This window comes from Talpa europaea (genome assembly GCF_964194135.1).
Source record: "Talpa europaea genome assembly, chromosome: 1".
NCBI classification, from domain to species: Eukaryota; Metazoa; Chordata; class Mammalia; order Eulipotyphla; family Talpidae; genus Talpa; species Talpa europaea.
This window is the reverse complement of record NC_140073.1, coordinates 19,701,630-19,729,568: the sequence shown is the minus strand read 5'-3', so window position 1 is coordinate 19,729,568 and position 27,939 is coordinate 19,701,630. Positions and strand designations below refer to the sequence as shown.

Sequence of the window (27,939 nt, the reverse complement as noted above, 5' to 3'; positions counted from 1 at the left end):
AGAGAGAGGTTTTAGGTCAGAGGAAAGAGTAAGGTGATGGTCTTGATCTTCCTGCTGTTATCATTCCTCTTCTGAGGTCTCTAGGGCCCCATTTCTCATCCTGTGCTGTTATTCTTAAACACCTTTCTGAAGAGCAGGATATTCCCTTGGGCTCAAGGGGGCTGCTGGCTGTTCTTCTCTACGTCTGTGGTCTTGGTTTGAAACATAATTGCTCGGATATGAATTGAGCCCAGAATCAGTCAAAGCTTTCAAAAATCAGATCTCCTCTTACCCATGTTTCTGGACCTTCCATCCCCCAGCCTTCTATTTAGGATGATTTTTAGAACGGAGATGGGCTTTCTCACTTGAGAGACTCAGAGTGTAACTGAGAATGTGGAAACAATCCTAGGCACATATTTGACTTGGTGGTCCCAAGTTGAGTGAAGCAAGCTCACCCCATGTGTACCCACATCTGCAAGTGTCTATGTGAAAATAAACACAGCTGTTTTGCTTCAATAATGAAAATGCCAAAATAGACATGCCACTACTCTCTGCTCTCTGGTTACACTCGAATGGACTGTTGGGTTTAGATTTTCCCTTTTTTTTTCTTGAACGATATGTTTGCTATGTAGACTGGTAAACACAACAGGGGTGAGGCATGACCTGTGGGGAAGATGCATACATGAGCGAGGAGCACAGGATTGCAGGAATGTAGGGAAGCAGATATGGAGAAGACTAGGTTATTTTCACTGTCAATCAGTTGTGACAGTTTTGTGGGCATTAAGAAGTAGCTACTGGGGATCAAGATTAGACTAACTCTGTTACCTTGGGCAAATTACTTTGTTTTTCAAAACCTCTGTTTTAATTTTAGTGTTTTTTTTTTTTTTTTTTTTTTTTTTATAAAATGTGGATCCTAATAGCATCCACCTCATGGTGTTTGGGAGAACTAAGACAATGCTAAAAGCATCATTGGCACAGGATGCAGTGCATAAAATATGTGAGTTGTCATTATTCCTATTATTGTGACAATTCAGCAATGATAAAGTGATAAGTGATGGGCGTGTTCCGTGCTAGCAAGCACAGGGAAGTGTGATGAATTGTCCCATGAACAATACTGAATAAAGATTGTCTAGCAGTTTGGGTGAAGTGAGCTCACTTTGAGCTAAGAAGGTCTGGGACAGACTCCTCCAAGAATGTGCTGGATACAAAGCTTGGGTGAGGCTGAGTTCTTACAAGGAGAGCCAGCTGTTCCTCCTTTTCCGCAGAGAAAAGAACAAGAGGAAATGAGGCTCTTGGTTCTCCATTCTGCTCAAGCCAAACCATAATAAACTTTGATGGATTATCCATGTCCAGTGTCAAAGACTAAATCAATTTTCTCCTGGTCACCTTACCCAGCCCTGGCTATCTTTATAACAGTGGAGTTAGTATTGATGCTCAGGAAGCAGGAATTCATTTAAACCAAAGCCAGATGCAAAGGATGACCAGGAAGTTGGAACCCTAAATGGGCCCTAAAATGTAGGCTTGCAAGAAGTTGCTCCTTTCTTCTGAGACACGTCATCGAAAATGAATTCTAGTTTTTAAATGTTAGCAGGTAGACTTTGGAGTAGCTATGAGAAATAACTTTGGACTAAGGACTATCAAGTTCTAAACACTTCATTAGATCAAGGTAGAAATGTGGTTTCCTTTTAAGAACAAATTCACTAGGAATGTCACGCCTCAATAAGGCAGCAAATTTTCCCCAAGTAGGGCCTCCCTGGTGGCGCAGCGGTTGAGCGCTGGGTTGCGAAGCTGCCGGCGACCTCTGCGGCGCCGGTTCGATCCCCGGCTGCTCCCCGGCCACTGGAGGAGGGTCCCACATGGCGCGCAGACCTCTCCTGCCGCCCACTGCTCCCCTCAGCAGTGTCCTTCGGTCCTTCTGCCTGCTCTGCTCCCCGCTCTGGCTCTGGTGAATTCTCTCACCCTTCTGCACTTCTGACTGTACCCAGTGCATATATAAACAAAACAAATAAATAAAACATGCCTCTATTTAAAAAAAAAAAAGTCAGGGCATGTGGTCTGTCAGTATGCAGACCATACATCAGAATGTTTTCTACTGAAACCACCTTAGATAATAGGATTTGCAAGGCAAGAATATGTCCTTTTACTAAAGGGGGAGGGTGAGGGCAAAGAAGAAAGTGGGGAGAAGGCCCATTGGACTTTGGTGGAATATTATGGGTGCCTTGCCAGTGGGTGTGGTGCAGTAGCATGCACCTGAAGGGGTGGGATCCTATATTTCTGAATCATATACAGTGTTGTAAACCGAATGTTAAACTTAAAAAATTATACAAGAGGGAGATAAATAGGCATAGTCTAGGGTAATTCCTAGTCATCACAATCCACAGTTCTGCCTGCCGTGAGTTTGGACTGGCCCAGAGTGTCTTCTTGTGTTTAAATTCTCGTGGGGGGGGGGGTTGGAGGGCTCTCCTGGTGGCGCAAAGGGTTAAGACACAGCACTATGAAGCTATCCGCAGCCACTGCAGCACTAGTTCAATCCCCAGCCAGGGAGTTACCCACATGGCGCAGCAGACCTCTCCTGTCTCACCCACTGCTCCCCTCAGCAGTGTATTTCAGTAGATCTGCCTGTTCTGTTCGCCACTCTGTCTCTGGTGAATCCTCTCACCCCCTACATACCTCTGGCCTACACCTCAGTTCTTGTATGCATAAATAAATAAATCTTTAAATAAATAAATACATTCTGCATGGGGATGGATGTGGGTTTTAACGTCCCTCTTAAGTTTGTCCTGTTGTGGCTGCATTTGGCAGTGGAGACCTCTCTGGGTTAGAAGTTCAGGTTTCATGAGCTCTTCCAAGAACAAGAGTGGCCAAACTCTGACAGAGGAGCACATATTTCCTAAATGTTTTCAACCAACTATTCTACTGACTGAATGTGATCAAGAAGAGTTAGAAAAGTGTGAGAAGCCTATGACTTAAGGGTACTATTTTTTTAGAAGAGCCCAGGCAAGTGGTTTTTTTTCCACTACACTTCACACTCACACTGGCTGGTGTGTGTGTGTAGAGGTGGGGTCATTGATACTTACACTCATTTCCTGAATGAATGTTTGTGAAGTGCTGGGCCAGGTGCTGGGTTCGGTGTTAGGGTGGCTGTTGAGTAGGTTACTTCTTGTTTTGAGGAAACTTCCTACAGAGTGAAAGGGAACTGATCCAGCAATGATGACGGGAAATGTTAAGGGGGATCTTAGCAAAACAGATTGCTTGGGGAGTGTGGAAGATGGGCGCGTAATTAGATTTGAGAGGACAACCACGCTTCTGTTGAAGTCTGAGGGATGAACAGGTGGGGGTCAGATGGAAAAAGTAACTAAGATATTATTTTCTCTCCAATGCTCTCTCCATGCCTCTCTTCTCCCTGGGGGGATTTTATTTTTTTTCTTTGCAGAAATAAGTGCTCAGAGGGTTTCTGGAAGCCAGAGATGAGTTATCTGCAGCTGGCCTAAGGCAGGAAACTCACATTTTCCTTCTCTCTCCAACCACTCTGCTTCTGTTCTTGTTGGAAGAGAGGCAGCAGTGGGGAAGAAACCCAGTGATTTTCAGGGTAAAAAGAGGTTCCAGGAATGGTGCTTGACCTCTGACAGGGCTGAATCTAAATGTCCCCCTTCTGAGGCGGCAGGCTCCTTGAAACCCCGAAGGCAAATCCACCTCCGATATTTCCAGCTCTTTAAGGGAGTGTTGAGTGTGCTGGGACCTGCAGCTGGGGGAAGAGGAGAAGGAGAATAGCCTGGATGCAGGTGACTGGCCAGCTGTGTAGACCAGACTGAGATGGGATTCCATGAAGTAGTGATGATAGCTGACCTTTGCTTTGTCTTCAGCACCTGCCAGCTTCTGTTCTAAGTGCTTTATGAATACCGACTTGTTTAAAGCTCACCAACCCTCAGAGACAGGCACTATATCTCTGTCTTTCAGATGAGCGAGTAGCAAGTCAGAGAGGTGCACCAACTGAGCTAGGGTTTGAACCTGAGCCTCCTGGGTTCTTAAACACAGTAAGTTAGCTGCAAGACTCACACAGGGCTGGCACTGTCCACAATTAGGCTTGATGTGCTGCTGCACAGATCCATGAACAGATCCTGAGGTAAGAGGGCATTGTCTTCTGAGGACCCTGGTTGGGGAAAGTTTAAGGTGCAGTCTCCTCTTTTTGGCCCAGGTGTCTCTGCCTGACTACATGTTACATATTTTGTCTTCAGTGATTGAGAAACAGACCTGACTTTTTGGCCGGCAAGAGTAGTTAGAGGGAAGTGGCAAATTGGAACCCTCCAGGACCATGCCCCACAGTAGTTGGCCTACGTGGTGTTCAGAAATCTGACCAAAACTCCAGGCCTAAAACTTCAGGCCTCTCTGAGAGGTTCACATCAGGTAATGCTGGACCCATAGTCTAGACTGGGGCTGGCTGCTGGCTTTAGTGCCCCCGCAGTTTGCACCCACTACTTCCCTCTCTCCCATTACCTACCTGCCCCTGTGGGCCTGGGGCACCACAGGCTAATATTAGCTCGGGTTGGCCTTTGTTTGAGTTGGGATCCACCAGTGTCTAGCCCCAGGCAAGGCTCTGAGCATCAGTGGTGTCACCTGTAAAAGGAGAATCATTTCTACTGATTCTCCAGCTACTGGAGAATTCTATAAACTGTGTGCCAACTGCCTAGCATCATGTGTGCACATGCACACGTGTGCGCGTTTGTGTGTGTGTGTGAATGTGACAGAATTATGAACTGGAAACCTGCCTTTTGTTGGTTTCTTCCATCCTTTTCATTGTTTTCACTGCAGCACAGTAATAGAGGTGAGGGAATACTAGCATTTTCCCTGAGACAAGGACACCACCTCTAATGGGTCCCCAAGGAACAGTCAGGGAGGAAGGGGCATGCCCATATGTTCCTGCTTAAAATGCTGCCTCATTGAAGCATATCCTCTTGCAGAATCGAGGTGTGTGCTCTAATAATCAGGTTAGACAGGCACTGTCCAGCTATAGAGATGGACAAGGACCCTGAGGCCATCAGCTATTGCAGAGTCATGAGGCTTCCCCAAAGGGTCAGGGTGGAGTGGAAGAGTGGCGGGGGGGGGGGGGCAGCCCCTAATTACCAGATGGCACAGAAATATTTAACATCTGACACAGTTACACCAACTCCTCTGGCTAAACTTGAGCCCCGCGGTATCTGTCCCCAAGCTGCTCATCCTCTTCTGAGGATTTGCTGCCTTGCGTCTTCTGTGTGTGCCAGGGACAGTGTGGCTCTTCGCCCAGGTGATTTCTCTGTCATCTCCACTGTGCCATCATCCCTGCACTTCTCAGCCAGTGTGTCTGTTACCTTTAAGCCCACAGAAATGGGAAGTTAAGTTGACAGACAGTGAGGGGCAAGATCTCAGGCCTGTGTCAAACAGGAAATCCTGTCAACTGAGGTGGCGTCTCACCCGGTCAGCCTGCGAGGGAGGGCTGGGTGAGATAATACAGACCAGTGAACGCTTCCCCATTTTTTCCTATTATGGCCCTTTTGGCTTCTGACTGAACCACCGAACCTCATGCCCTGCTTCCCTTCTGGTTTGGGCCCCACATAAGCCTTCCCTTCCCATTACTCTCAGTCTCCTGCTTCCTTCGTCTAGCTCCATGGCTGCTGCTGATGGTGGTGGCTGGGAACAGAATTGTGTTTTCAAATGAAACCTGGCGTGAAGTCTAATGTGTGGACCAGAGGAGGCAGGAGTTATTGAAGCAGGGAAGTAGCTTTGACCTCAGTCCCCAAGTCCTGAAACCCCTTCCCCTGGGCTCTGCCCCCACCATGTTATCTGTGTGTTGATCAGGGTAGGCTGGCCTCCGTCTTGAATTTCATCTGGGACTTCAATGCCAGGCCCCAGGTTGCCGGATATGCTGAGAAGGGAGTAGAAGGGAGTTCTCAGGAGCATGGGCTCAGGGTCAGCTGGACCTGGGCAGGATCCCAATGGCAGACACTTGCCAAGCCAGACCTGTGCCGGCACTGTGCTGGGTACTCCCCCTTCTAGGAATAATGTGTTTAGTCCTTGCAATATTCCTGAGAGGTAGGTGTCCTCATGATCTCCAAATTCCCTTGAGGGAGCAGATATAAGGGACTAACCTGCAAAGCTCACTCACCACGGTGAATGTTCACCACAGGCTTCAGGCCTCCAGGCCTGCACCCTTACCCAGGCTGCTGGGTCTCCATCTTGTGGGCCTGCTTGCCCTACTCATCACCTCCAGAGTTGCTGTCCTTGTGTGTCAAGACTGGAGCTATTACGATGACCTTATACTTTTGTTCTAGGCTTACATCCTAAAGTCTTTCCTTCTCTATGTCTCTTCTCTCCCTTCTCTCTCCTCTTTTCTCCCCTACCCCTCTGCCTTCTCCAATAAGTAATTGCTTTCCCATTTCCAGGAAGAAACCCTAGGGAGGGGTGACAAAGCGGTAGGCAAGCTGTGGACTCCGACCTCTGTGTCCACCAAGAAGCACGTGGGAAACCGGGATTTCCATCCCTGCCATGTCTAGGGAGCCACTGGCACTTTTCATTCTTCATCCTTCTCCTGCTTTTCTTTCTTCCTGTGTTTTATAAGCTGAAGACATAAAGGGAATGAGGAAGGTCCTGGGGTGGCGGCCCCTCTGTGGTTGTACGTCTCCGGACCGCCACTGCCTTGATACTTTCACTCTTAGTTTTTGGGGAAGATGTTGCTCTTGTGTCTCATGAGAGGCCCAGAGGGGAGAAATCTAGTCCCCACTCCTGTTCCTCTAGCCTCTAGCACTATGTCTATAACATGTGGTTTTCAGTAAATGGCTGTGAGTCATTGAACTAATTCATGGGGTCCCTGTTTTCTATCAGCTGCTCCTTCCTTTTTTTGGAGGGGACCTTTTGCTGAGTTCCCCCTGGAAATGGTGGATCAAAACAGAGGGAGGGAAAATCCCTTTTCTCTCAGTTCAGCTAAGACCAGAGTAGCATTTTCAGAAGTACCCCTTCCTTAAAAACCAAGCGCAAGAAGAGTAAACACCGAGTAGTGAGCTACATCATCGATTTTGCAGTCTTCCTCAGCTGCGTTCTCTCAGGTCGGCTCGGCCAGCCCAAGCTACCCTCAGCCTGTCCCTCTCAGCATCAGTCCTCAGGTTTCCAGCCTGAGGTGGATTTGGATCGCAGGTTAGAACCCGCTACCCCCACAACAGCCTGCTTCCTGAGATGTGCCCTTGATGGAACTCATTCCCACAATTCTTTCTCTAGCTTCAAGCCCTCTGGTGATAGCCTTGGTGGTGGTTCTTGTTAATTAAGAAAATTAAAAAGAAATTAATAGGTTTGATTCACAGGGTACAAAATTATTACATGTATAATTAAGTCCATTGGGAAGAATCTTACTCCCCTGTACCCCAGAAACCCAGTTTCCACCCCACCCCCAAACGTGACGATCCTAACAGTAGTTTGTAGGTATTCTTCTAGAACTTCTTTTTGCACATATAAAGACCATGTATGGAAAAGCAATTGGGGAGACTGGACCTGTCTACGAAGAACACAGACTGGTCTGTAAACAGGGAGTAGAGTTTGTTAAAGTGTTTTGTCCTATTTCATTCCCAGCAACAGTTTCAACCATTTCCAACCCTTCCCCGGGGAGTTGGCGAAGAGGAGGGAAAACTCAGTACATTTAAGAGAAGCTTTAAAATGCTTGTCTATTTAAAAGTCAAGACACTGTATATCTCAGTCCAGAGAGTCTGTTGGAACCCAAATGTCTAGCTGTTGCAGAACCGTAGCTTTAAGAAAAGATTTGACAAATGAATTTGTTGGTACTGCCTATATCGAAATAGTATTCTTTTTATTCTTTTTCTCTTCCCTTTTCACAAGGTAGCAGATTTAACACACTGTTCTCCATTTTGTTTTTGTTTTCACTCAATGTAATGTAAATTCTTTGGTGTCCTCTACAGCACTTTTCACTCTTTTTTCAGTTGTACGGAATCCCCTTGTATGAATGAACCCTAATTTTTTTAAGAAAGCTGTGCTGCCTGTAGCATAACTTTTTTTTAAAAAGATTTAATTATTTATGCATACAAGAACTGGGGTACAGGCCAGAGGTGTGGAGGGTGAGAGGATTCACCAAGACAGAGCAGGGAACAGAACAGGCAGACTGACAAAATACACTGCTGAGGGGAGCAGCGGGCAAGTCAGGAGAGGTCTGCTGCGCCATGTGGGTTGTTCCCTGGCTGGCCGGGGATTGAATTTTTAATGAGTATTAATTGGTCCACATTTTTGTTGTTTCCCATATTTTGCTGCAGTGAAAATTCAGTCCATAGATTCAGTGACCTTGTCCAAATCAAAACTAGCTCAGACAGAAATAAGGTTTGTATTTATTCTGCAGCCATCCCAGGCTGGGGAGGTTCATCAGTGGTTCAGGCAGCTTGAAAGAGAACATTGGAGCCCTTGGCATCAGCCCCACAGGTTAGGGGAAACAAAGTTGCTAAGAGACAGCAACTTGGGACCCAGCATTCATGGCCACAGGGGATAGCCACAGAGGCCAGCGGTGCAAAAGTCTGAGCAGTCTTCATTTACCCTACAGTTTGGTAAGGGTCAGAGCAATTTACTTATTTACCCACCAGGGCCATAGAATGTTAGCTCACGTGATCACATAGAGTCTGTGCTGTTCTGATAATTTTGTATAACAATACCTTCTGGAGAGGGTTTGGGACTCGGGATTTGGTAATAGGACAAACGTGTAATTCTTTTGACAAGACTGGTTCTAGTTCATTAGTGTAAGGGTTTAAGACACAGCCTATGAAGCTGTCTGAAGCCACTGCAGCACAAGTTCAATCCCCAGCCAGGGAGCTACCCACATGGTATAGCAGACCTCTCCTGTCTCATCCACTGCTCCCCTCAGCAGCATATTTCAGTCAGTCTGCCTATTCTGTTCCCCACTTTGTCTTTGGCAAATCCTCTCACCACCCGCACCTCTGGCCTGTACCCCAGTTCTTGTATGCATAAATAAATAAATCTTTTAAAAAAAAAGGTTTAAAGGTTATAAAGCAGGTTCCCACACCTGCATTTGGCCCCTGCTCAGTAAAGGACTGGGGTCACCTGATGGAAGCACCTCATGTCTTCTTTTTTTAATTCTCATCCATTTGCACCTTGTTGAGCTAACTCTTTTTGCTAGAGTTAGCTCCAGAGTCCTTTTTGGAAGCCTTTGTCTTGTATCAGGTCCCCTCATCAGGCTGTGCTCCTTTATCAGCTGCTTCCTACCTCAAGCTTCGCTGCCTGTGCCACCACAGAGTGCTGGCCTTGGCCGTGGCTTGCTGCAGCTCTGGGCCATCACATAAAGGCTGAGCCTCCCTGTGGGCCGCAGCCTTTGTGCCTCCCTGGGAAGGAGACGAGACCTCTGGGGTGTCCTGAGTTGGGGCACATCATGGTGATATTCCGGGGGCAATAATCACCTAGTTTAATCACATCCAGCCCCAGTGTCCCCTTGTTACACCCGCACAGATCCCTCCTCTCTCTTGGTCCAGGTGTGTTCCTAGTTCTTGACCTTGATGCCGACCCTTACCCCTGGCCTCCTTCTTGTTCCGTTTTTCTGAAGCATCCTCAGGAGCAGTTTTCCTAGTGTGGGTTCCTTGGGCACCAGTTCCATAGAGTGTTCTTTGGTCACATAACTGTGTTAGTCCCTCAGCTCTATGGGTACCCAAGATATGCTTGGGGAACTTTGTTCCTGGCTTTGGTTAGGGCATGTTTTTTACTTTTTGATACAACTTGGTTTCTTCACCTATGGGTTTGAGACTTCCCAATGGCTGCTAAGTCTTTGTCAGGAGATGTTTCTTGCTCCCGTGGTTAGAAGCAACCTCTTTGCCTCTTCCTGTTTCACTCTCCAGCTGGGGCTGCCCACTAGATTTCTGGTTCCTGTAAGGGAGATGCCTCTAGCCTCAAAGAGCAGCAATGACTGGCCTGCCCTTGGCCAGTGACTGATAAAGCCCCTGGATTGTGCTGGTGGGATAGCCTTCCAGGCTCTTCTCTTCCTGCTTGTCTGGATATCAAAATGCAGTGTCCACAGAACACATTTTCTGTTGTGGGAAGAGTATGTATTTTCCTTGCTTAACACACATTTGTAGCTGCACAGAGGTCTTCCTATTACAGAAATTTAGATCATAGGTGACACAGGGGTTAAGTCTCAGCACTATCACTACTATGGCCTGAGTTCAATCCCGGGCCAGGGACCAAACCCACCTGGTGCAGCAGACCTCCCCTGTCTTAACCTGCTGCTCCCCTCAGCAGTATATTTCAGTACATATGCCTATTCGGCTCCCCATTCTGTTTCTGGTGAATTCTCTCACTTGCTGCACCTCTGGCCTATACCCTAGTTCTTTTACACAAAATAAATAAAGTCTTTTAAAAAAGAAATTTAGATCATAGATATCTCTCTGTCTCAATTCTATTTGTCCATGATGTTCTGTACAGAACACTAGCTCTCTGTAACTTCCTGTTCCTCCTACTGCGACATGTGGGAACGAGTTTGGGGGAAGAGTTAATGCCCAGCAGGTGTGTCAGAAGCTCGAGGGCTTGCTCTTTAAGAATCATGGCTGGTGAGATGAGTAAATGAAAGCATTTGAAGTCATGAAGAGTTTAGTTCCCAGGGAATTCACTGGTTCCAGGGAACCAGTTATCCTTGTTTTTTTAGCTCACTTGCCTTGTCTGGGTCAAATGAAAGAAAAAACAATAGGGATGGTCCAATATTTTGTAATAGATAAGGGTATCTGGTACCAAAACCCCTATTTAAAAAGAAAATTTGAGTACTGATGACTTTTTGAAATGATTTTGGGAGTTTATTTAACATGCTGTCTATCCACACTTCTTTCCCATCTCCAAGAATAGAAGCTTCCTGAAATAGGCTTTGCCTGTTGCATTTGTTTCCGTACATCTGGTGCTAGAACAATCTCTACCACATAAAGAACAGCTCAATAAATGTTTGATGCATGGGTAATGATTGTTTTCCCTGTAGTGGATCCCTTTGAAGGACTGCTTCAGTTGCCCAGGGAATGATGTTAAGACCACCCAAATCACAGCACCAAGTTGAATGGTCTCCAGTAGATTTGGAGGAGAGAATAGGGTGGGGTTATGGGAAAAGATGTTGAATTTGCAGAAGACTTGGGTTCGAATCTTAATTCTGCTATTGACTTATTTGGGGGACCTCTCTGAGCCTCAATTTCTCTATCTCTACAGGATGTATAATATATAATTGCAACCCAAATACACCCACTTTGCCATCCTTGACTGAAGAATGTATGAAAAATGCATTTCAGAACATAAAGTCTGCAAATGTGAAGTGTTTCAAAATAATGGTCTTTCTCTTTCTGGCTTTTTTTTTTTTTTTTTTTTTTTTGACCTCACGTGAAGACAGGTGCCATGGCCTACCTCTGCTAACTCTTTCTGAATTAGATCACCTGCAGTGGCCCTAGTGAGCTGGCTGTCTTTCATAGAGTGATCTAAGGAGTGGACTCGTCTAGAATTTCTACTACCACAGTTCTCTAAAAATCTTGGTGGGGGTGATGCAGTTACAAATGACTGGTTTCTCAGATAAGAATTAACAAGTTTGTCTTCCCCCATCGTCTTGCAATTTCCCCCTTATTTGACAAGTTTGCCTTCTTTATGACTGGTTACTCACATAAGCATGAACAAGATTGTCTTACCTGTATTTCTTGCAATGTCCCTCCCCTGCTTGACAGGTTTGTCTTCTTGCATTCCAAGGAAAAGGGAGCAGTTGTTGAAAAAAGCAAGCTGGCGCCCACCTGTCTCCCGTGCAGACCCTTCCCCCCTCCCCTTTACAGACCCTTGCCCATCTGCCCCTTTTTTTTCCTTTGTATAAACAACCCTGCACTCTGCCAAAGAGCAGGACAGTGGTCTTTCAGACATGCGTCTGCGGCCCTCCTCATTTGTCAACAAATTAAACCACTTTTCCTTTTCCTCACTGTTTCCTTTTATTGGCTGAGGGAAACTGAGGCCGGCATTCAGTGTCAGGGGTATTACCAGGGCGCAGAGAAGTGCCCTCCCTTCTTAGCCCTGGCGTTGGCCCCACTCCAGGCATCAGAACTCCAGCACTGTTTTGCATCCTGAACTGCACACAAGCTGAACCATCACGGGCTGCCTGACGGTGTTTCTCTTTCCCCAGGCGGCTGCTGAAGAGTGAACTTGGATCCTTCATATCAGACTATTTCCAGGTAAGCTGAGCTTGTGTCATTATGCAGCTGGGTACATGCACCTAAGTAGATGACTGATGCTGTCCACCTTGGCATTTCTTCAGCATCTCAAATCACATATATCATGCCCCTGCTATGAGCCTGCACTGTGGTGCTGTGACCTCAGAGCACACAGGTGTGGGCCTGGCTGTGCAGACCTAGTCATCCCAGGCAGTCACTGTCCAGGTTTTGGTCCCAGGATCCCTTTATGCTTTTAATATATAGAAATGATCCTTTATTTGGGTTATTTCTGTCTTTATCTATTAGCAGTTAAACCTGCGACACTTTAAAATGTGCCTTAATTCGTTTATATAGAAACCTATTTTATGTTAACATTTTTATGAAAAATAACTTTCTGAACAAAAAATATGAAGACTGTGTTGTATGTTTGCAGTATGTGGGTGTAATATTAGATGTTGCCGTGTACTATATGTTTGCAAATTCTTGCACTGTCTGACTTCAGAGAAGACAACTGGATCCTAGCCAATCTGTTGTGACTGGCAGGTCATGCAATTTCTGGAAAACACTATGGTTCACTCCATGGAGGGTGCGAGGATACACACAGATAATGACATAGTTGTTATTAAGGAAATAGTTTTGACCATGTGAAAAAGATCTGAGGACTCTCCTAGGGGACCCCGATCCTCACTTTGAGACCTTTAGCTCTGGTGTCAGTCTCTCCCATCCCCAGGTATGGATTCTAATCGGGTGTAACTATACATACCCTTTAGCCAAGTTACTCTTATCACTAAGTCTCCTCGTCTGATCTATTAAAGAGAGAACTGCATCAGATGATCTCACAGCCTGTCTGCCTAAGCACTGTTGTCATGGGGCTAATGAGTTCAAGGTTCCAGGTTCAATTAGAGGCTGGTTTCTAATCCACTGACAGGGACTGTCTCCCTGACTTCAACCATAGATAAATGGGCTGGGGAGACATCTTTTGTGACTGTGAATATCTGGGTGACACTTGGTGAAATCAGGGTCACCACTTTTCACTGACTAGCTAAGTGGTCTTGGGCAGGGTGCTTTGCCTCTTGTGCCTCAGTTTCTCCATCTGTTATGAGAGTAAAAATAAGAACTATCTTATAGATCTTTTGTTTACATGAAATAACACATGGTTATGGTTTACATGAAATAACACATGTAAAGCACTTAGCATGTGGTGTGTGTGTCATGGAGAAGGAGGCAGCATAGGAGAATGGTCAAGAGTTTGGCCCTCTCAGTTAAACTATCTGGGTTCAATGTCCAGCATAGCCACTTCCTAGCTGTGTGGGCTTGAGCAAGTTACTTCACCTCTCTGCACTTTCTTTTCCTGTTCTATATAATGGAGATAATAGGAACTAATCATATAAGATGAGGGCCAAATAAATTATCTGTAAAGTGCTTAGAACAGTGAGTAGCAGCAGCACAGAGTAATAAGTCTTCCTTAAATTGATATATATATGCATATATGTTATTTTAAAGCATAAACCATTCCTTTTAATGGGAAAGTAACATTAAAATACCTTACATCCTGGTTTTGGGCTGGCGATACTGCTCTGTATCCAAGGAGAACATACATTTAAGACAGTTCAAAGAGCTTTTAGGTTTTAAAAACAACATAGGCATCCTTTTATTTATTTTTTCTTTCCAAAATTCAGGAGGGAAGATTCTATTTTATGTGCACTTTAAAAGAATGACAAATGTCAGTTGTTTAAAACAACACATACACACAGAGCAGAAAATGGCCACTCTAAATCTGGGCAAAGCAAGACCCAACAGAAGCCTGGAATTCAGTGGGATCAAGGGTCACAGCTGCTTGAAAGCAAGAGACAAACATAAAGATTAAGAAAGAGATAATTAGTCACAAATGTGAATCATTTCAATTGCCCTGTATTCAAAGGTCACTCCTGTCCTCCCTCGCTTCTTTTGCTGTCTCTAGTGGTTGATTTTTAAATCTAAGTACAGAGATGTGGTTTTTTAATCAGTCCTGGGGAAGCCTGCTGGCCCAGCTGCCTTCCTCACTGACATTTAAAATACACAGGGTTTCGTGTGGTTTCAATCAGGTTTTAAATGTCAGTTGTCTTTTGGCGTCGGGGGCCACCCCGAGGATGCTGGGGAAGAGCAGTTGGGTGGGGACTTGTTTATCTGGGAAGCCCTGAGGTTTGGGGGGTGGTTATTACTGCTTACAAAGTATGCCAGACACTTCACGACTAATAACCACATGTCATTTTTTATCGTGAACATAATCAGAAAAACTGTTGAATATTGAGTCTCCTTCTAGGGGCGTGGTTTAGTAACTGATTTTCATATTTTTGAATCTGGGCTTTTCCTTAGGTTAAGATGCAGACTGCAGAGAAGCCTATCCTCGACACTGTTTATTCAAATGTTGGTTTTAAGTTTCATGTGGCCACAGAGCCTATCCCTCCCCTTTTAAAATATATGTTTGTTTTCCCAGAACCTAGAAAGTACTGGGCGCATAGTAAATGCTCCATCAACATTCTTAGGAGAGAGGAGAGGTTGTCCACTACAGATATGTGAGCTGATTGTAGGGGTACATGAAATGGCACTAAATAATATCCCTTAAGATTTGAAGTGTCTCCATTCCTTATTTTCCTTGAACATTTCTGATTGTGCTGGGGAGAGTCTTGGTTTGCACCACTGTGTTCTTTGCATTTCCCCAAGACTTGGCCTCCTTTGTTTAAGGAAGAGAGATGGTTACAAACTTGTCTTCAGCTAGAGACATTATCTAATGAGGATGTGTCATAACATTGTTTTGTTTGCATTGAGTTGATCCTTGAGTTTCATTCTGTTTCTGGTAAATGATGTTGCTCTCGGGTCTGTTAAACATATTAACATTTTTTAAAAAGTGGATGGATTCATGAAAAATCGTATGTGAAGAATAATAACTCTGGCCAAATAGTGAAGGTGTTTCAAGAGAGACTCAGGTTTGGAGAGCCCTGTGTTCGGCAACTTGAAGAGTTACACTCACCACAGTGTTTATTACAGCATTATGTACAAGAGCTATAAAATGAAAACAACCCAAGTGCCCACTGACAGATGATTGAATAAAGAAAATGTGCTTTATCTATACACAGAGGAATACTATTTTGCTGTAAGAAAAAAAAAGAGATTTTGCCATTTTCAACAAAATGGAAAGAACTTGAGATTATGGCAAGTGGAAATTAGAAAGATAAAGACAAATATTGGATGATTTAACCTACATAAGCAGCATAAAGGAATGAAGCAAATGAATAGATACAACAAAATAAAAATAAACTAGAGGACACTGATCACCAAAATGAGGTTACTAGAGGTGGAAGTGGTATAATGGATGTTGGTGGGTGTTTTGTTCTGTTGTCTTTTAAAAAAAAAAAATCAAAGAAGAAAAAAATGGGTAGGTTTCAAAGTCATGCAAAAAACTCTCCAGATGAGGGAAATCTAGGAGGGAAGATTCTAGAGAAGAACTTAGTCTTCACATTCAACTACCACATGTAGTTTCAAGAAGGAAAGTCTGAAAGGATTTTGGGAAGCCTCCTCCTTCGACAAATGAGGGACACAACCAGAGCGGGACAGGTAGGACCCCAAAGACAAGGATGTGGTTGTCAGGGAAGGTGACCAGTGGACTCTTTGGGCCTGGACTCCTCCCTGTGGGGTATCAGATGGTCTCTCTAATCATCTTCGTTCAGCAATGAAATCCATGTCTTCCTGGGACCCAGACCCTTTACCCAGGGATCACCCACCCCTTGTGAAGTTGTCTCTGTGGCTCGGCTTTTGAAAGTGAACATTGTCATTTTGCAGCTTTAAAGAGATTCACAGAGAGAATATCTTCTGTGAAGAATAGTGACGTGAGGTGAGGGCCGGGGGGGGGGGGGGGGGAAAGCAGGTGGGAAAAGAATGCTTATCTCATGTCTGCACACAGAAGACAGGCTGTTTGATCCTCAGAAGAGTAGATGAATTTCCATAAGACACTGGCCAGGAAAATCTTTGACATTTCTAGTATTGATTTTCCTTCTTTCTCTGTTTTGAATTGTGCCCAAAAGGAAAATTGGGGTTTCCACAAGAAATGCTATATCCTTGCACCAGCTCTGAGGGATAATTGCTTCTTTATAACTCTGGAAACTGGTAATATGAAATACTCTGCATTTTTCTGTTGTCTAATTAGGTACCTTGGTTCAGGGCCTACTGGAGCTGGAGTTTGCAGATAGTCCTTTCCCTTCCAGCATCTGCTGGCTGAGGTGTGTGTGTTAAAAGCTTTTTTCCCCCACATCCAGAAAGTTAAATTCCTTTGGGTGGAGTTTCAGGAGAATTTTACTTGATACAGAAACTCAGTCTATAGTCAATGGCCCTGAATGAGATGCTTCTTCGGAAAGGGCAGAGAAGCCACCACAATTGCCAGTAGGTCTTGGACGGCCTGGCAATGTTTGAAATAAATATTTCCACTTACTTCTTCTATCTGTGAGAGCCCCAGGAGGCCAGTTTCCCCTTAGCGCACCATGAGAAGGTTGAATTAGGGTTTATCACACTGGCAGAGTTAAAGAAAGACTCATGGAAGGTCACCAGGGTTTGAAATTGAGGACAGCACAAGGATATAAGTGCATCCAGGAGGTAACTTAGTCATCTGAATGGGCGATAAAGGCTGAGTCACCTGAAGGGGGGATAAAGGCTTAAGAATAGGCCCAACAGAAAATATACCTTATAAAAACAAAGGAGAATCCCCAGAAAGTTGAGGAGAGAGATGATGAAGAGTGGGAAAAATAATCTTTGTAATTTCCAAACCCAAACTGAACAGAGGAGAAACATGTCAGCTCATTTATGATCAGCTTGTGGGCACACCAAAGCGAATGGTATTCCCAAAATGGAAAAAAAATAAAGATAGGTAGGCAGATGGCCATAAGGAATGTTGTGCATAAGTACTTGACTTTGAAAGTAAAATTGGGGCCAGTACTCAGAGGGGCTTTGAACAAGGGGAGTTGGACTCCAGAGAGGAAGAGAGAGAGGGAGAGGATGTTTTTAGGTGAGAAGGCCTTTAGGGGTTTGCATTTGGGATTGGACAATACTTGGGAGAAACATATTGTGGAGTTGTATACCTTGGGGTGGTCTAGAAGCATGCCTTGGCTGCGGTAAGGGGAGAGGGTGGGGCAGCACTAACCTGGGGGTGCAAGAAGGAACCCTGGATGTTTCAGGCTGTTACTGTCTATGGGGCAGCCTGCCAACCAGCAGTTAACTTCTAGCAGTTTTGTCATACTTAATCTCCTAGGCAATTACTTGCCTTTTTTATTGTACTTTTCTCAAATTTTATGCAGTTAACTAGAAAAAATGAGTCTTGAAATTGATAACCATAGGTCTTAATGTAATTGAGAAAAAGATGAAAGTCAATAGCAGGCTGAAATGGCAAATCTTTAGCCTCATCGGACTTAGGTTATTGCACATTCAATTGTTAAAGAAGGAGCATGCAGGTACAAAACGCTGAAAATAGATCACCCAGTGATGAGGTGTAATTAGGGATTTTATCGTCCTTTTTAGCTCAATGGGAACAGAACTCCTCCTTATATCATGTAAGTGTCTTGTTCCACATGAGCACGTGTTTTCAGGAGCCCATTATGTATGAAATTGGGTGATTTCGTGTGGACTAAGCGAGGAATGGCAGGCGCTAGTTTAGGGCCCCAGTGGGGAGAGCTGGAAGGCAGGGGCAGACTCTGGAAACCTAGTGTTCTAGTAAGTGGAAACCTCCAGCAATTCAGCAGCCATGAGAAGTGAAGACCGATTTGGAAGGACCAAGAGATACTTGTTCAGTATGAAAAGCAACAGGGTGCTTTTTTCTGAGGGTGTTTAAGAACTGTAAGGGGGCATCTGTGGTGGTGCAAGGGGTAAAGATGCAGCACTATGAAGCTGTCCGCAGCCACTGCAGCACGAGTTCAATCCTCGGCCAGGGAGTGGACCCTCATGGCACAGCAGACCTCTCCTGTCTCGCCCCACTGCTCCCCTCAGCAGTGTATTTCAGTAGATCTGTCTGCTCTGCTCCCCACTCTGTCTCTAGTGATACTCTCACCCCCCATGCCTCTGGCCTATACCCCAGTTCTTGTATGTATGAATCTTAAAAAAAAAAAAAAGAACTGTAAGTACAAAAATAATGACAGTGGTAATGGTGGTTAAGACTTCCAAGCATGTGTGTCAGGCATTGTTCTAAGCCAGTGGTTCTCAAAGTGTGGTGCCTGCACCAAGAGCTTGGGCTTCATCTGAGGCTATGGAGAAGCCAATTCTCAGACCTCACCTCAGACAAAGTAAATGAGGAGCTATAAGGTCAGGGCCAGCCAGCACTGTGTTTAAGCAGGTCCTCCATGATTTTCCTGTCTGTACCAGCCTGAGAACCGCTATGTAAGCATTTTTACTGTGCTAACTCATTTATTTGTCCTGAGAGTGGATGAGGAAAATTCTGTTATTACCCTTTGCAGATACTGTAGCTGATGCCCAAAGCAGAGAGGTTATCTAGTAAGAGGCAGAACAAACATCACACTTATCTGGTCTCTTGGGTTGTACTTTAAATGTTAAAATGTCCTTAAGACATCCCCTGAAAAGCCCCAAGAGGAGAGATTTCAATGTTATTTTAGATTAAAAAAATTTTGTGTGTGTGCCCACCAAAGCAGACCTGGACTGTTGTCCTGCTTCCTTATAAAATAAGTTTTTTAAAAGTGCAGTTGAGGGCCTCCCCTGGTGGCGCAGCGGTTGAACGCGGGCTGCAAAGCTGCCCGCAGCCTCTGCAGCGCCGTTGGATCCCCGGCCTCTGGCGAGGGTCCCACATGGTGCACAGACCTCTCCTGCCACCCTCTGCTCCCCTCAGCAGTGTACTTTGTCAGTCTGCCTGCTCTGCTCTCCGCTCTGACTCTGGTGAATTCTCTCACCCTCCCGCGCTTCTGACTATACCCAGTGCTCCTATAAATAAATAAATAAATCTTTAAAAAGGGGGGGGCCTCCCCTGGTGGCGCAGCAGTTGAGCGCTGGGCTGCAAAGCTGCCTACAGCCTCTGCAGTGCTGGTTCGATCCCCGGCCACCAACGAGGGTCCCACATGGCGCACAGACCTCTCCTGCCGCGCCCGCTGCTCCCCTCTGCATTGTGTTTCGTCAGTCTGCCTGTTCTGTTCCCCGCTCTGGCTCTGGTGAATTCTCTCACCCTCCCGCGCTTCTGACTGTACCCAGTGCTTGTATAAATAAATGAATAAATCTTAAAAAAAAAAAAAAGGCACAGTTGACCCTTTCAATATCATGGAGTGGTGCCAAATGAAGAATCACCATTTATACCCAGTTTTTAATCTTCTACCATCTCTATATGGGGATTTCTCTCTGGTCTCATCACACCCACACACACAGCAGGCCTGGTTTTTAAGGAACTCTCTGGGCCAGGGTGTGAGTTACATTTAAATGACTTGTCAGTTGCTTATCAAGGAAGGCATCCAGGCTTACAGGAAGTGTACATGTTCTTCGAGATGATGCGCGTCTTTTCAAAGGCACAGAGGGAAACAAATGGAGCTGGCTCATGATTTCCATCGCCAGCTCTGGGCCAACAACAGGAACTCTGTAGACACTGATGTCACAGGAAACAAGGGCCAGAGGTGGCATTTGTTAGCTGACACAAATGCTCAGTTGGCAGAGCAACACAGCTGATAGACCCCCGGGGGAGGAGGGTGTAGGAAAGTGTCTCAAATGGGGATAGAATCCACCTGGGAGCCAGGTGTTCGCCTTGCTAGACATTGAGTGTGAGTAGCAGAGAGGAAGGGCTCCAGACAGTGCTTTTTGAGAGGAGGAAGCTGGGAAGCTGGCAGCAGGGTTGAGCAACAAAAACGACTCAGCCCTGGGGTGGAAGCCCTGGGGTGGAGCCCAGTTACACCTGGGCCTGAACCCTCCCTCTCTGAGAACCCTAAATGGGTCTCATCAGCTTTCCTCTGTGAGCAAGGGTGTAAGAAATCTTGCCCAGTTGACAAGACAGGAGAGCATAACGGTGAAAAGCACCATACCATTGGCCAGGTAGACCTGGATTCCAATCCTTGCTAGAATACTTATTGGCTGTGTGACTGCAGACCTATTACTTAACCACTCTGAACCTCAGTTTCTTGGTAGTAAGCTACCTGCAATCTGTTATCAACTTCCTACGGTTGATGTGGTTACTAGATGGAATGACATATGCAGTGTGCTTGTTACATAGTGAGTAGCCAACTAATGATGACTGTTTGTGCCTTATTATTTTTTCTATTATCATGTTCAAGTACACCAGATGCCTATGTGAAGGGAAAGACATGGGCTCTGGGCCTCCCCAGTGGCGCAGCGGTTGAGCGCTGGGTTGCGAAGCTGCCCGCGGCCTCTGCGGCGCTGGTTCTATCCCCGGCTGCTCCCCAGCCACCGGAGGAGGGTCCCACATGGCGCGCAGACCTCTCCTGCCGCCCGCTGCTCCCCTCAGCAGTGTACTTCGGTCCTTCTGTGTACTTCGGTCTGTTCTGCTCCCCGCTCTGGCTCTGGTGAATTCTCTCACCCTCCCGCGCTTCTGACTGTACCCAGTGCATGTATAAACAAAACAAATAAATAAATAAATAAATAAAAACATGCCTCTATAAAAAAAAAAAAATCTCAACTTTAAAAAAAAAAAAAAGAAAGACATGGGCTCTGGATTCAGACCAACCTCAGTGCAAATGCTGGTCTCACATTTTGTAGTTGCTTCTTTGAGGCCCAATTTCTTTATCTGTAAAAAGAGGATAGGTCTGTGGCAAAGGTAAAAGGAGATGATACAGGAAAAGGGTATGTTATAGTACCTGACAATGAGTTATAACCAGTAGGTAACTCTTATCTTCCCATTATCATCATCACCGCTAAAGCATCAAAATCTCTCAGTGACTGGCACCCTTGGCATGTGCAGAACTCCATGGTGGCCTGTCCTTCCCTTTGGGAAGATGGGGTAGCCTTATTTTCCTTACCCGTTAGTCCTGTTGGTTCCCCAGTTTTCCTGAGTCCCTCAGGTAGGGCTGGGGAGGTACATGGAATTGACAAGATGGCATCATTGCCCCCTTCCTCTACCTCCTCCTGGCTGCCCTCCTTGATTACCTGGGACAAGCTGGTCTTCCTACCCACTGAAGACTGGGTGGGTTTGGATGCCTTTTCTGCAGGCATCCTTGCTTTTTGCATTTTTCTTGGCTGAGCCCTGTTTTCCTGTTGTAATCCATTTTTCAATGTCTTAGAAAAACCTGGTATGTAAAGTGTTTTTCACTTCTGGGCTCCTTTGCCACTTCATTAAAGTGCTCTGTGTTCAATATCTAAACTTGTTTATGGGGTTGGGGGGATACATTAAGTGACTATGGGCACAGCTCCAAGTCCCAAATTGTTTCCTAGGTGGCTGCTAGTTCACGTAACTGTCCTTTGGCATGAAGCCCTGGACTAGAGAGGTGGTGGGGGTGGGACAATAAAATAGTGGGATTCTTTTCCAGCTCTGTTATCGAACAACTCCATCACCACTGCCCCACAGCAAACATTACTCAGTAGCTTCTGGGTCAGGCATCTGTCGGGATCTGGGAGTAGCAAGAGGTGAGGTCCAGGGAGATACTTAAAGAGACAAACTGCAAAATAGCCGACTGAGTCAGGTTGGTTTTCTTTCTTTTTGTTTTTTATCTTAAGTCTCTAGAAGCCCATTTGAGCAGCCTTAAGCCCCACAGATGTCCTGTTGCTCTCCTTAGGGGAAGTGAGCAGCAGAGAGCGGATTTCAGAATTCACTCTCGGGCCTGGTGCTGGGTGGGGAAGTCACGCTCCCCTTCCTTGGCCTGTACTCCGGCCTACAGTGGGTTACAGCACATCACAGCCTCCATGCTCCTGGAACACAGATCTGCACAGGTCTGGGGTGGAGTGGTTGAGGAACCCTGGCTGAGTCACCAGCACCCTCGCCACAGCCACTCTACCCTTCTCCCAAGGTGCTGTGGGGCTCATGCCCAACCCCCGCCCTCCCTGGACTAGTACCTCGGTCCCACCCTATAGAAAATGGTGGAACAGGACCCTGGAGGTGGGGTGTGGATGCGGGACCATGAGCCAGCTGCCCCTCTGCAGCCCCAGTGCCTGCTCCATTGTCCCACTGGCATTTACTTAACACAGATTCAAAGATAAGTGTGAAGATTGAAGATGGCAAGCGCACAGCTTTAAAGCCCAAGCCCTTGGCCTTTCAGACCACCAAGCCTTTATGAAGACAGGACCCTTTGGGGCAGAGGGCCAGTGTGACTGCTCATTTCCAGAAGAAAATATTATTGGCTCAGTTTGAGGCCCAGATGGGGTAGGGGCAGGAACCAGGCTGGTCAGCTAGGCTGGACGATGCAGGCCATGGTCAAGGGTGGGAGTTGGATGTCAGGGCACAGATCCATTAAAAGAGGCAGACTGTTCTGAGAAAAGGTGCTGTGGACCAAGCTGATGCAGAAGAGCCTTATCCAACTAGCACGTGCAGAATAAAAATGGGGACCTTTTTCCTAGCTTATTTATTCAACTGTAAAATGAGAAGAAAATCTACCAAAAATGCCTAGAGGTATAAGACCTTTTAAAAGGTGTTTAACTTCCTGGAAAATTAGAACTGTGTGTGACTAATTGATTTTGATTATAGGACGAGGGAGAAGGGAGGACTAGATGATGCTTGAGTCCTCCTTTTAGCCCCAAGTTTTTGTTACTCTTATTTCCGCCCAAGCTGCAAAATTTCCATGCTGTGTATCGTGAGAATTTTTAAAAAGAATGTTTTCTTTTCCATTTCTCTACAATATGCAAATAACTTCTCTTTCCTGAAAACAAATTTTTTTTCCATATGTCTCCTTGAAGGGGGAAGAACTAGGAAGAGTAGGAAGAGAACTTAGGTCGTTCTTAAAAATTTAGCCCTTCAGATACAGACTAAAGTCATTTTTAGCCAATGAAGAAAATAGCAACAGATTTAGGGACCCTGTATCATTTTCTTACCCTCTTAAAAATATTCTCTCTTGATTTCTTAAATATATGGTGTGGTCTTTAACAGACCACATAATAGATATGCTCAGCTAATGTTTACTAGCACCTGCTGTGCTCTGGACGCTGTTCTCAGAAGCGGGACTAGTAACATAATAGTCTTCACCCCTAAGGACCTAAAATGCTGATACATAGGATCTAGGGTGTCTGGACTAGATTTATTTTCTCTTGATGCCTTGGTTTCCCCTTTATCCCTTTAAAATGGGTAAGGTTATAGATAAGTGATGAAACAAGATGATGAAAATTGCATCTTAGAGGGCGTCTCTGTAGGTCTGCAGGTGCTTCTGGCAACATGAAATTCAGGAGGGTTTGTGAAATTTTTTTGGATGAAGACTTTGAATGAAAACTTTGGATGTCACTGTTCACATTCAAGGTGGTGGGAGAATAAAGACAAAGGAGCCCTTGCAGAGCACTAAGGGAACATTCTGGGAACTTTATCCAGACCAGTGAAAGGCACCCAAGTGAGGACTTCTGGCCCCAGTTGGAATTTTTGCTCAGAAGCATTCAATGGTATGGTAACCATCTGGAAATACCTCTGCAATCCATTCCTGTCCCACTCAGCCATCAACAGTGTCTTGTTTTTGATAGTCTAAATGTGGTTCTGTGCTGTTTCCTTGCTTTTGACCCAGAAACTACTAGGATTTGTTAGCTTGACTGGAAGATAGCAAACACAGTAGGGTTTCTCCTTAATTACTGTCCTTTCCATAATTCTTTGTAAAGGAATTGATTTTCTTTAATGGAGTTAGTGTACTCCTTGAAAGTGTCACTCTAACATTGATTTGAGGTTCCCTCTGCCATCTTGAAATTAAAAGGTGACCAATTACTACTTTAAATTAGATCATATCCTATGAATTTTAAAAGGACCTATAAAACGTGCTTTATATGTGTTAGTCCCAGAATGTGATGGTATGTTCGATAAAATATTTTAATATGTTTGATGTAAGCCCACTCATTACCAACTCTCTTTACCTCCTACTTTTTTTGTGAATAGTTGGTCTGAGAGGGCAATTATTATCGCTGCCCACTTACCACTAATTTCAAAGGATAGAAAACACCTACTGTGTGTTTGCAATTATAATGATGAATTCTTTATGATGTTTCTGGTATCACACTGTTTTACAAATGAGGAACTTAAGACTCAGGGAGATTACATCCAAGATCACATAGCTGGAATGTGTCCATGCTAGGACTTGAACTCCTGTCTGATACCCAAGTTCTTTCTACTTGTGCCAACAGGGTGCCAGGGTTTTTTAAAGGAAGATACCAAGAAATGTGTTTAAGGGTTTTTTGTAAGATATGTATCATCTTGGACTCCCCCAACCCCATCAGTGTAGACCCTTGATAATCTGATAATGTGTGATGAGTGGAGAGGCATAAGCCTCTCTGCTCTCTGAGCTTCTGTAACTTGTGCAGAGGCTGCTTCATGCCTTGCAGGACCAAGTCATGGAGATGGGTGGGAAGTCTTGCTGGAAGGGAGCAAAGCACAATGAAAAGAACTTGGTTTCTGTAGCCAGGTGGGCCAGTTCTGTCTCCTGTGGGCTAGTTTCTTCTTAGGTCATCAATGAAATAGCTGTAATAGCACCAACCTGGGAGGATTCTAGGGAGTTTGGAATTAGGTGAGACAAACTCTGAGATAGACACTGAACACTCAACACTTGTTAGTTACAATTGCCAAAGTCTGCATCTTTTTCCACAATTCTTCCATGCACATGCTCATTGATGGACACTTGGAGCTGTAGAAGCTTCTATAGACAGTGTCTCACATACTGAGGTGGGAATCCCTAAATTTGACATCTTTAGAAAAATTTATTATTTCTGCATCATTTCCCATTACTTCAGTGCTTCCTTTTCTGAGTTTAGAGTTAGGGCTTGAAGGAGTCCACCATTGTCCTTCCAAAGCTTCAGTCAAGCCTATGGCTGGCCCTTCCCTGGTCAGAGGATGGGGTTTGTGGTTGGGTTTGGCACTTGTATTGCTCTTTGGTGCTGAGCTGCCTCAGTGTCTTCTCCTGAGCTTTGGCTTTTCAAGGGGACAAAAAGCTTACCCTTGGAAACCTGACCAGCACACAGTAGTTCCTTGAACTCCGTGCCCTCGCCCAGTAGGTTTGTCACGCTGCGAAGTAGCCCAACTCTTGTGTTCTCTGTTCTCTTTTGGCAGAACCAGCTTCTTGCAAAAGGACTGTTGTTTGTGGAGGAGAAGATTAAGCTGTGTGAAGGCAAGTACGAGGCAGCCCTGTTACAGCGGGGCCCCTGTGACTCAGCCTTTGATGTTTGGACAGCTGAAGCGCTTCTGTCCAAACGTGGCAGGCTCCAGGGGGTGACTCACCCTGGCCGTTGCTTCTCAGGCTAGGCGGCAGCATGCTGCTTTGAGTCAGCACTCAGGGAAGTGCAAGTCAGAACTAGGTTTTGAAAGGTGAAGTCGAATTGGGGAGGAGTCCTTGGAGCATGCGTGCCAGTGGTCTCCTTTGAAGGAATAAATTAGCCTGCAGATCTGCTATGCTGGTCCCTCTGGTCTGGTCCAGGCTATTTCCTATAAGCTTTTAAAAAATTTCTTAAGGTCACACATGACAGGAGACTTTCCCATCTGGGGTACGTTAGGCTAAGCAGGCACCCATTGCTAAGGTACGATTTGGCAGACAGGAAAATCTCCTGACCTTAAAAGATTTTAGAGCTTAACTGACAAGAATGGAAGACACTGAGGTAGAGGAGGGAGATGAGCCAGAGGAAAGAATCAACCAAACCGTGACTTCACCGAAGACCACTCAGCCCCCACCACTGTGGGTCCAGATCTTAACTCCCACCTACTGCCTGGTGACTTGGGCAAGCTTCTAGTTTCTCTGAACCTTCTGGGAGTGATAATAAAAAACTCTGTATAAGGTTACAAACCCATGTTGCAGCAATATAAAAAAGTAAAAGACAAAGAGAAAAGGATAAAGTGGAGCCAGAGAGTGTAGAGGGTAGGGAGCACATACCCACATCTGTACGTGACACATGAGGGGTGTGCAGGCCGCTCTTTTTTCGACTCCAGCCTAGAGACTTCCATCTGCCCAACTTACTTCTGGACCCAGATTTATTAGACATTAGATCACCGTTCTTTTCTTACACACTGGAAAAGTGACTTGTGTTTAGTGAAAGTGGTTCCTAGAAAGACAAAATAGCAAGAAAAATGAGAAACTGACCCTGGGAGGTTCCAGCACCTGGCACCCAGAGAGTGTTCAGAGGGAGAGGTTGGAGACTGACCTCTGTGTTCTTGAGATCCTGCCCGAACCTGCAGCCTGTCTCCCTTGAGCATGTCTGTTCTGTGACTTTTTCAACCTTATCACTCCCCACCCACCCAAGGCTGTTTTTGGAGTGATTTGCTTTGAACTAAGGGGCCTTTTTGCATTTTGGATTCAGGCCAGTGCACAAGTGTGAAAGGCAGTGCCTAGTGAAGGAGGGAAAAGCAGCGTGGTGCCTGGCCACGTTATTTATCTGTAAATCATTTCAGGAATTGTGACATGCTCTTGGCAATGTGGAAAACCCAGCTTTTATGAAAAGGCCAGTGAGCAAAACTGGAGATTCAAGTGCCCTTGAAGGGAAAGCTGCCAGGTGACTCTTAACATAGATACATCAGTGATACTCCGGAAGGGGCTGGATGGAAGAAACAGTGGTCACCCAGGATTCTGTGCCTCTGCCGCCCACATGACCCGAGAGACCTAGATCCCTGAGGTGCTCCCAGTGGGCGCCCTCTAGTCCTGGGGTCTGGGTGTCCGGGTCCTTTCTGCACAGTGAAGGGGCATGCGGGGAATCTTAAAGAGACTTTCATGTCTTCAGCCAGAGTGTAGTGTCTCTTATCTCTACTCTTCATTTTATATCACAAGTCTAAGAAGAAAAGGATTCTCTTGCTACAGAATATAGTTGGGAAGCACCTGATTGGCTCCCACCTATCGCTGACCAGACTTCACTTTATTGCCCTATTTCTTGTCTCCACACCCACCTGTGGCTACAAAAAGGACAGAGGCAGCCCTGTCCACCTGTTCTGCTTTTGTGGGCAGGAGGTACCACATTACCATGAGTCACCTTTCCTAGTGTTTTAGTGATCTTGACCTTAAAGGAATTTCCTGAGCTGGTTCATACAGTTCTGGTCACCTAAACATCCATGGTAACTTAGAGGACAGTTTTTATAGGATAATCATCTAGAAACTTCCATCCAGCCCCCACCCCACCCCACCCCCAGCATCATTGTAAGGAGCTAAGTCCTTGACTTGTGGGCTGTTTCTGGAGGTGAAGACACCTCCTTCCTTTAACTCTTTCTTCCCCGGGGATTACCCTGTTTTGTTAGCCTGTGTCTGTCTGATGTTCTTCTCTGAACACTTTCCAAAACCTCCATTACTCTCTGAAGTTTGCAGCCAGCAATTAGATCCAGGTTCCCAGAAGGCGCCACTGGGCTGCCGGAGGGATTACCTCATGTGCCAAGGAGGTCCCCATCGTGGTGGTAAAGGGGAGTGGGTACACACCTGCACTGACCTGCAGAACCTTCCTTTCCTTGCCCATGTTTGGGCTGTAGGGCCTCTGTTTGTCTTGGTAATGAAAGGCTTCAGAGAAGAGCCTTCAATAAAGGAGCTGGACTAGCCTTTTCTCCTTTGGGGTACATTGTGCAGGTGTTGGGGTCCAAGTTAGGTACCAGAGTGACCTAACACTTCAGCTGTTCTTTCGTGAACTCCCTAATTCCTCCTTGTACTAATTAGATAGCTTATATTTGAAAAGGGGA

The 27,939-nt window shown here is 45.6% G+C and overlaps 1 protein-coding gene across 2 annotated transcripts in view; it reads left to right on the top strand.

Moving 5' to 3' along the window:
* The window catches only part of PRR5L (proline rich 5 like), a gene marked incomplete at both ends in the record, with an annotated part of 47,498 nt that overhangs the window by 4,488 nt on the left and 15,071 nt on the right, over positions 1–27,939 (top strand). For both annotated transcript variants that reach the window (XM_084246776.1, XM_084246777.1), the window contains 2 exons: positions 12,137–12,185; positions 25,348–25,405. In XM_084246776.1, the coding sequence (XP_084102902.1) occupies positions 12,137–12,185; positions 25,348–25,405 (107 nt within the window). The remainder of the gene's footprint in view (positions 1–12,136; positions 12,186–25,347; positions 25,406–27,939) is intronic.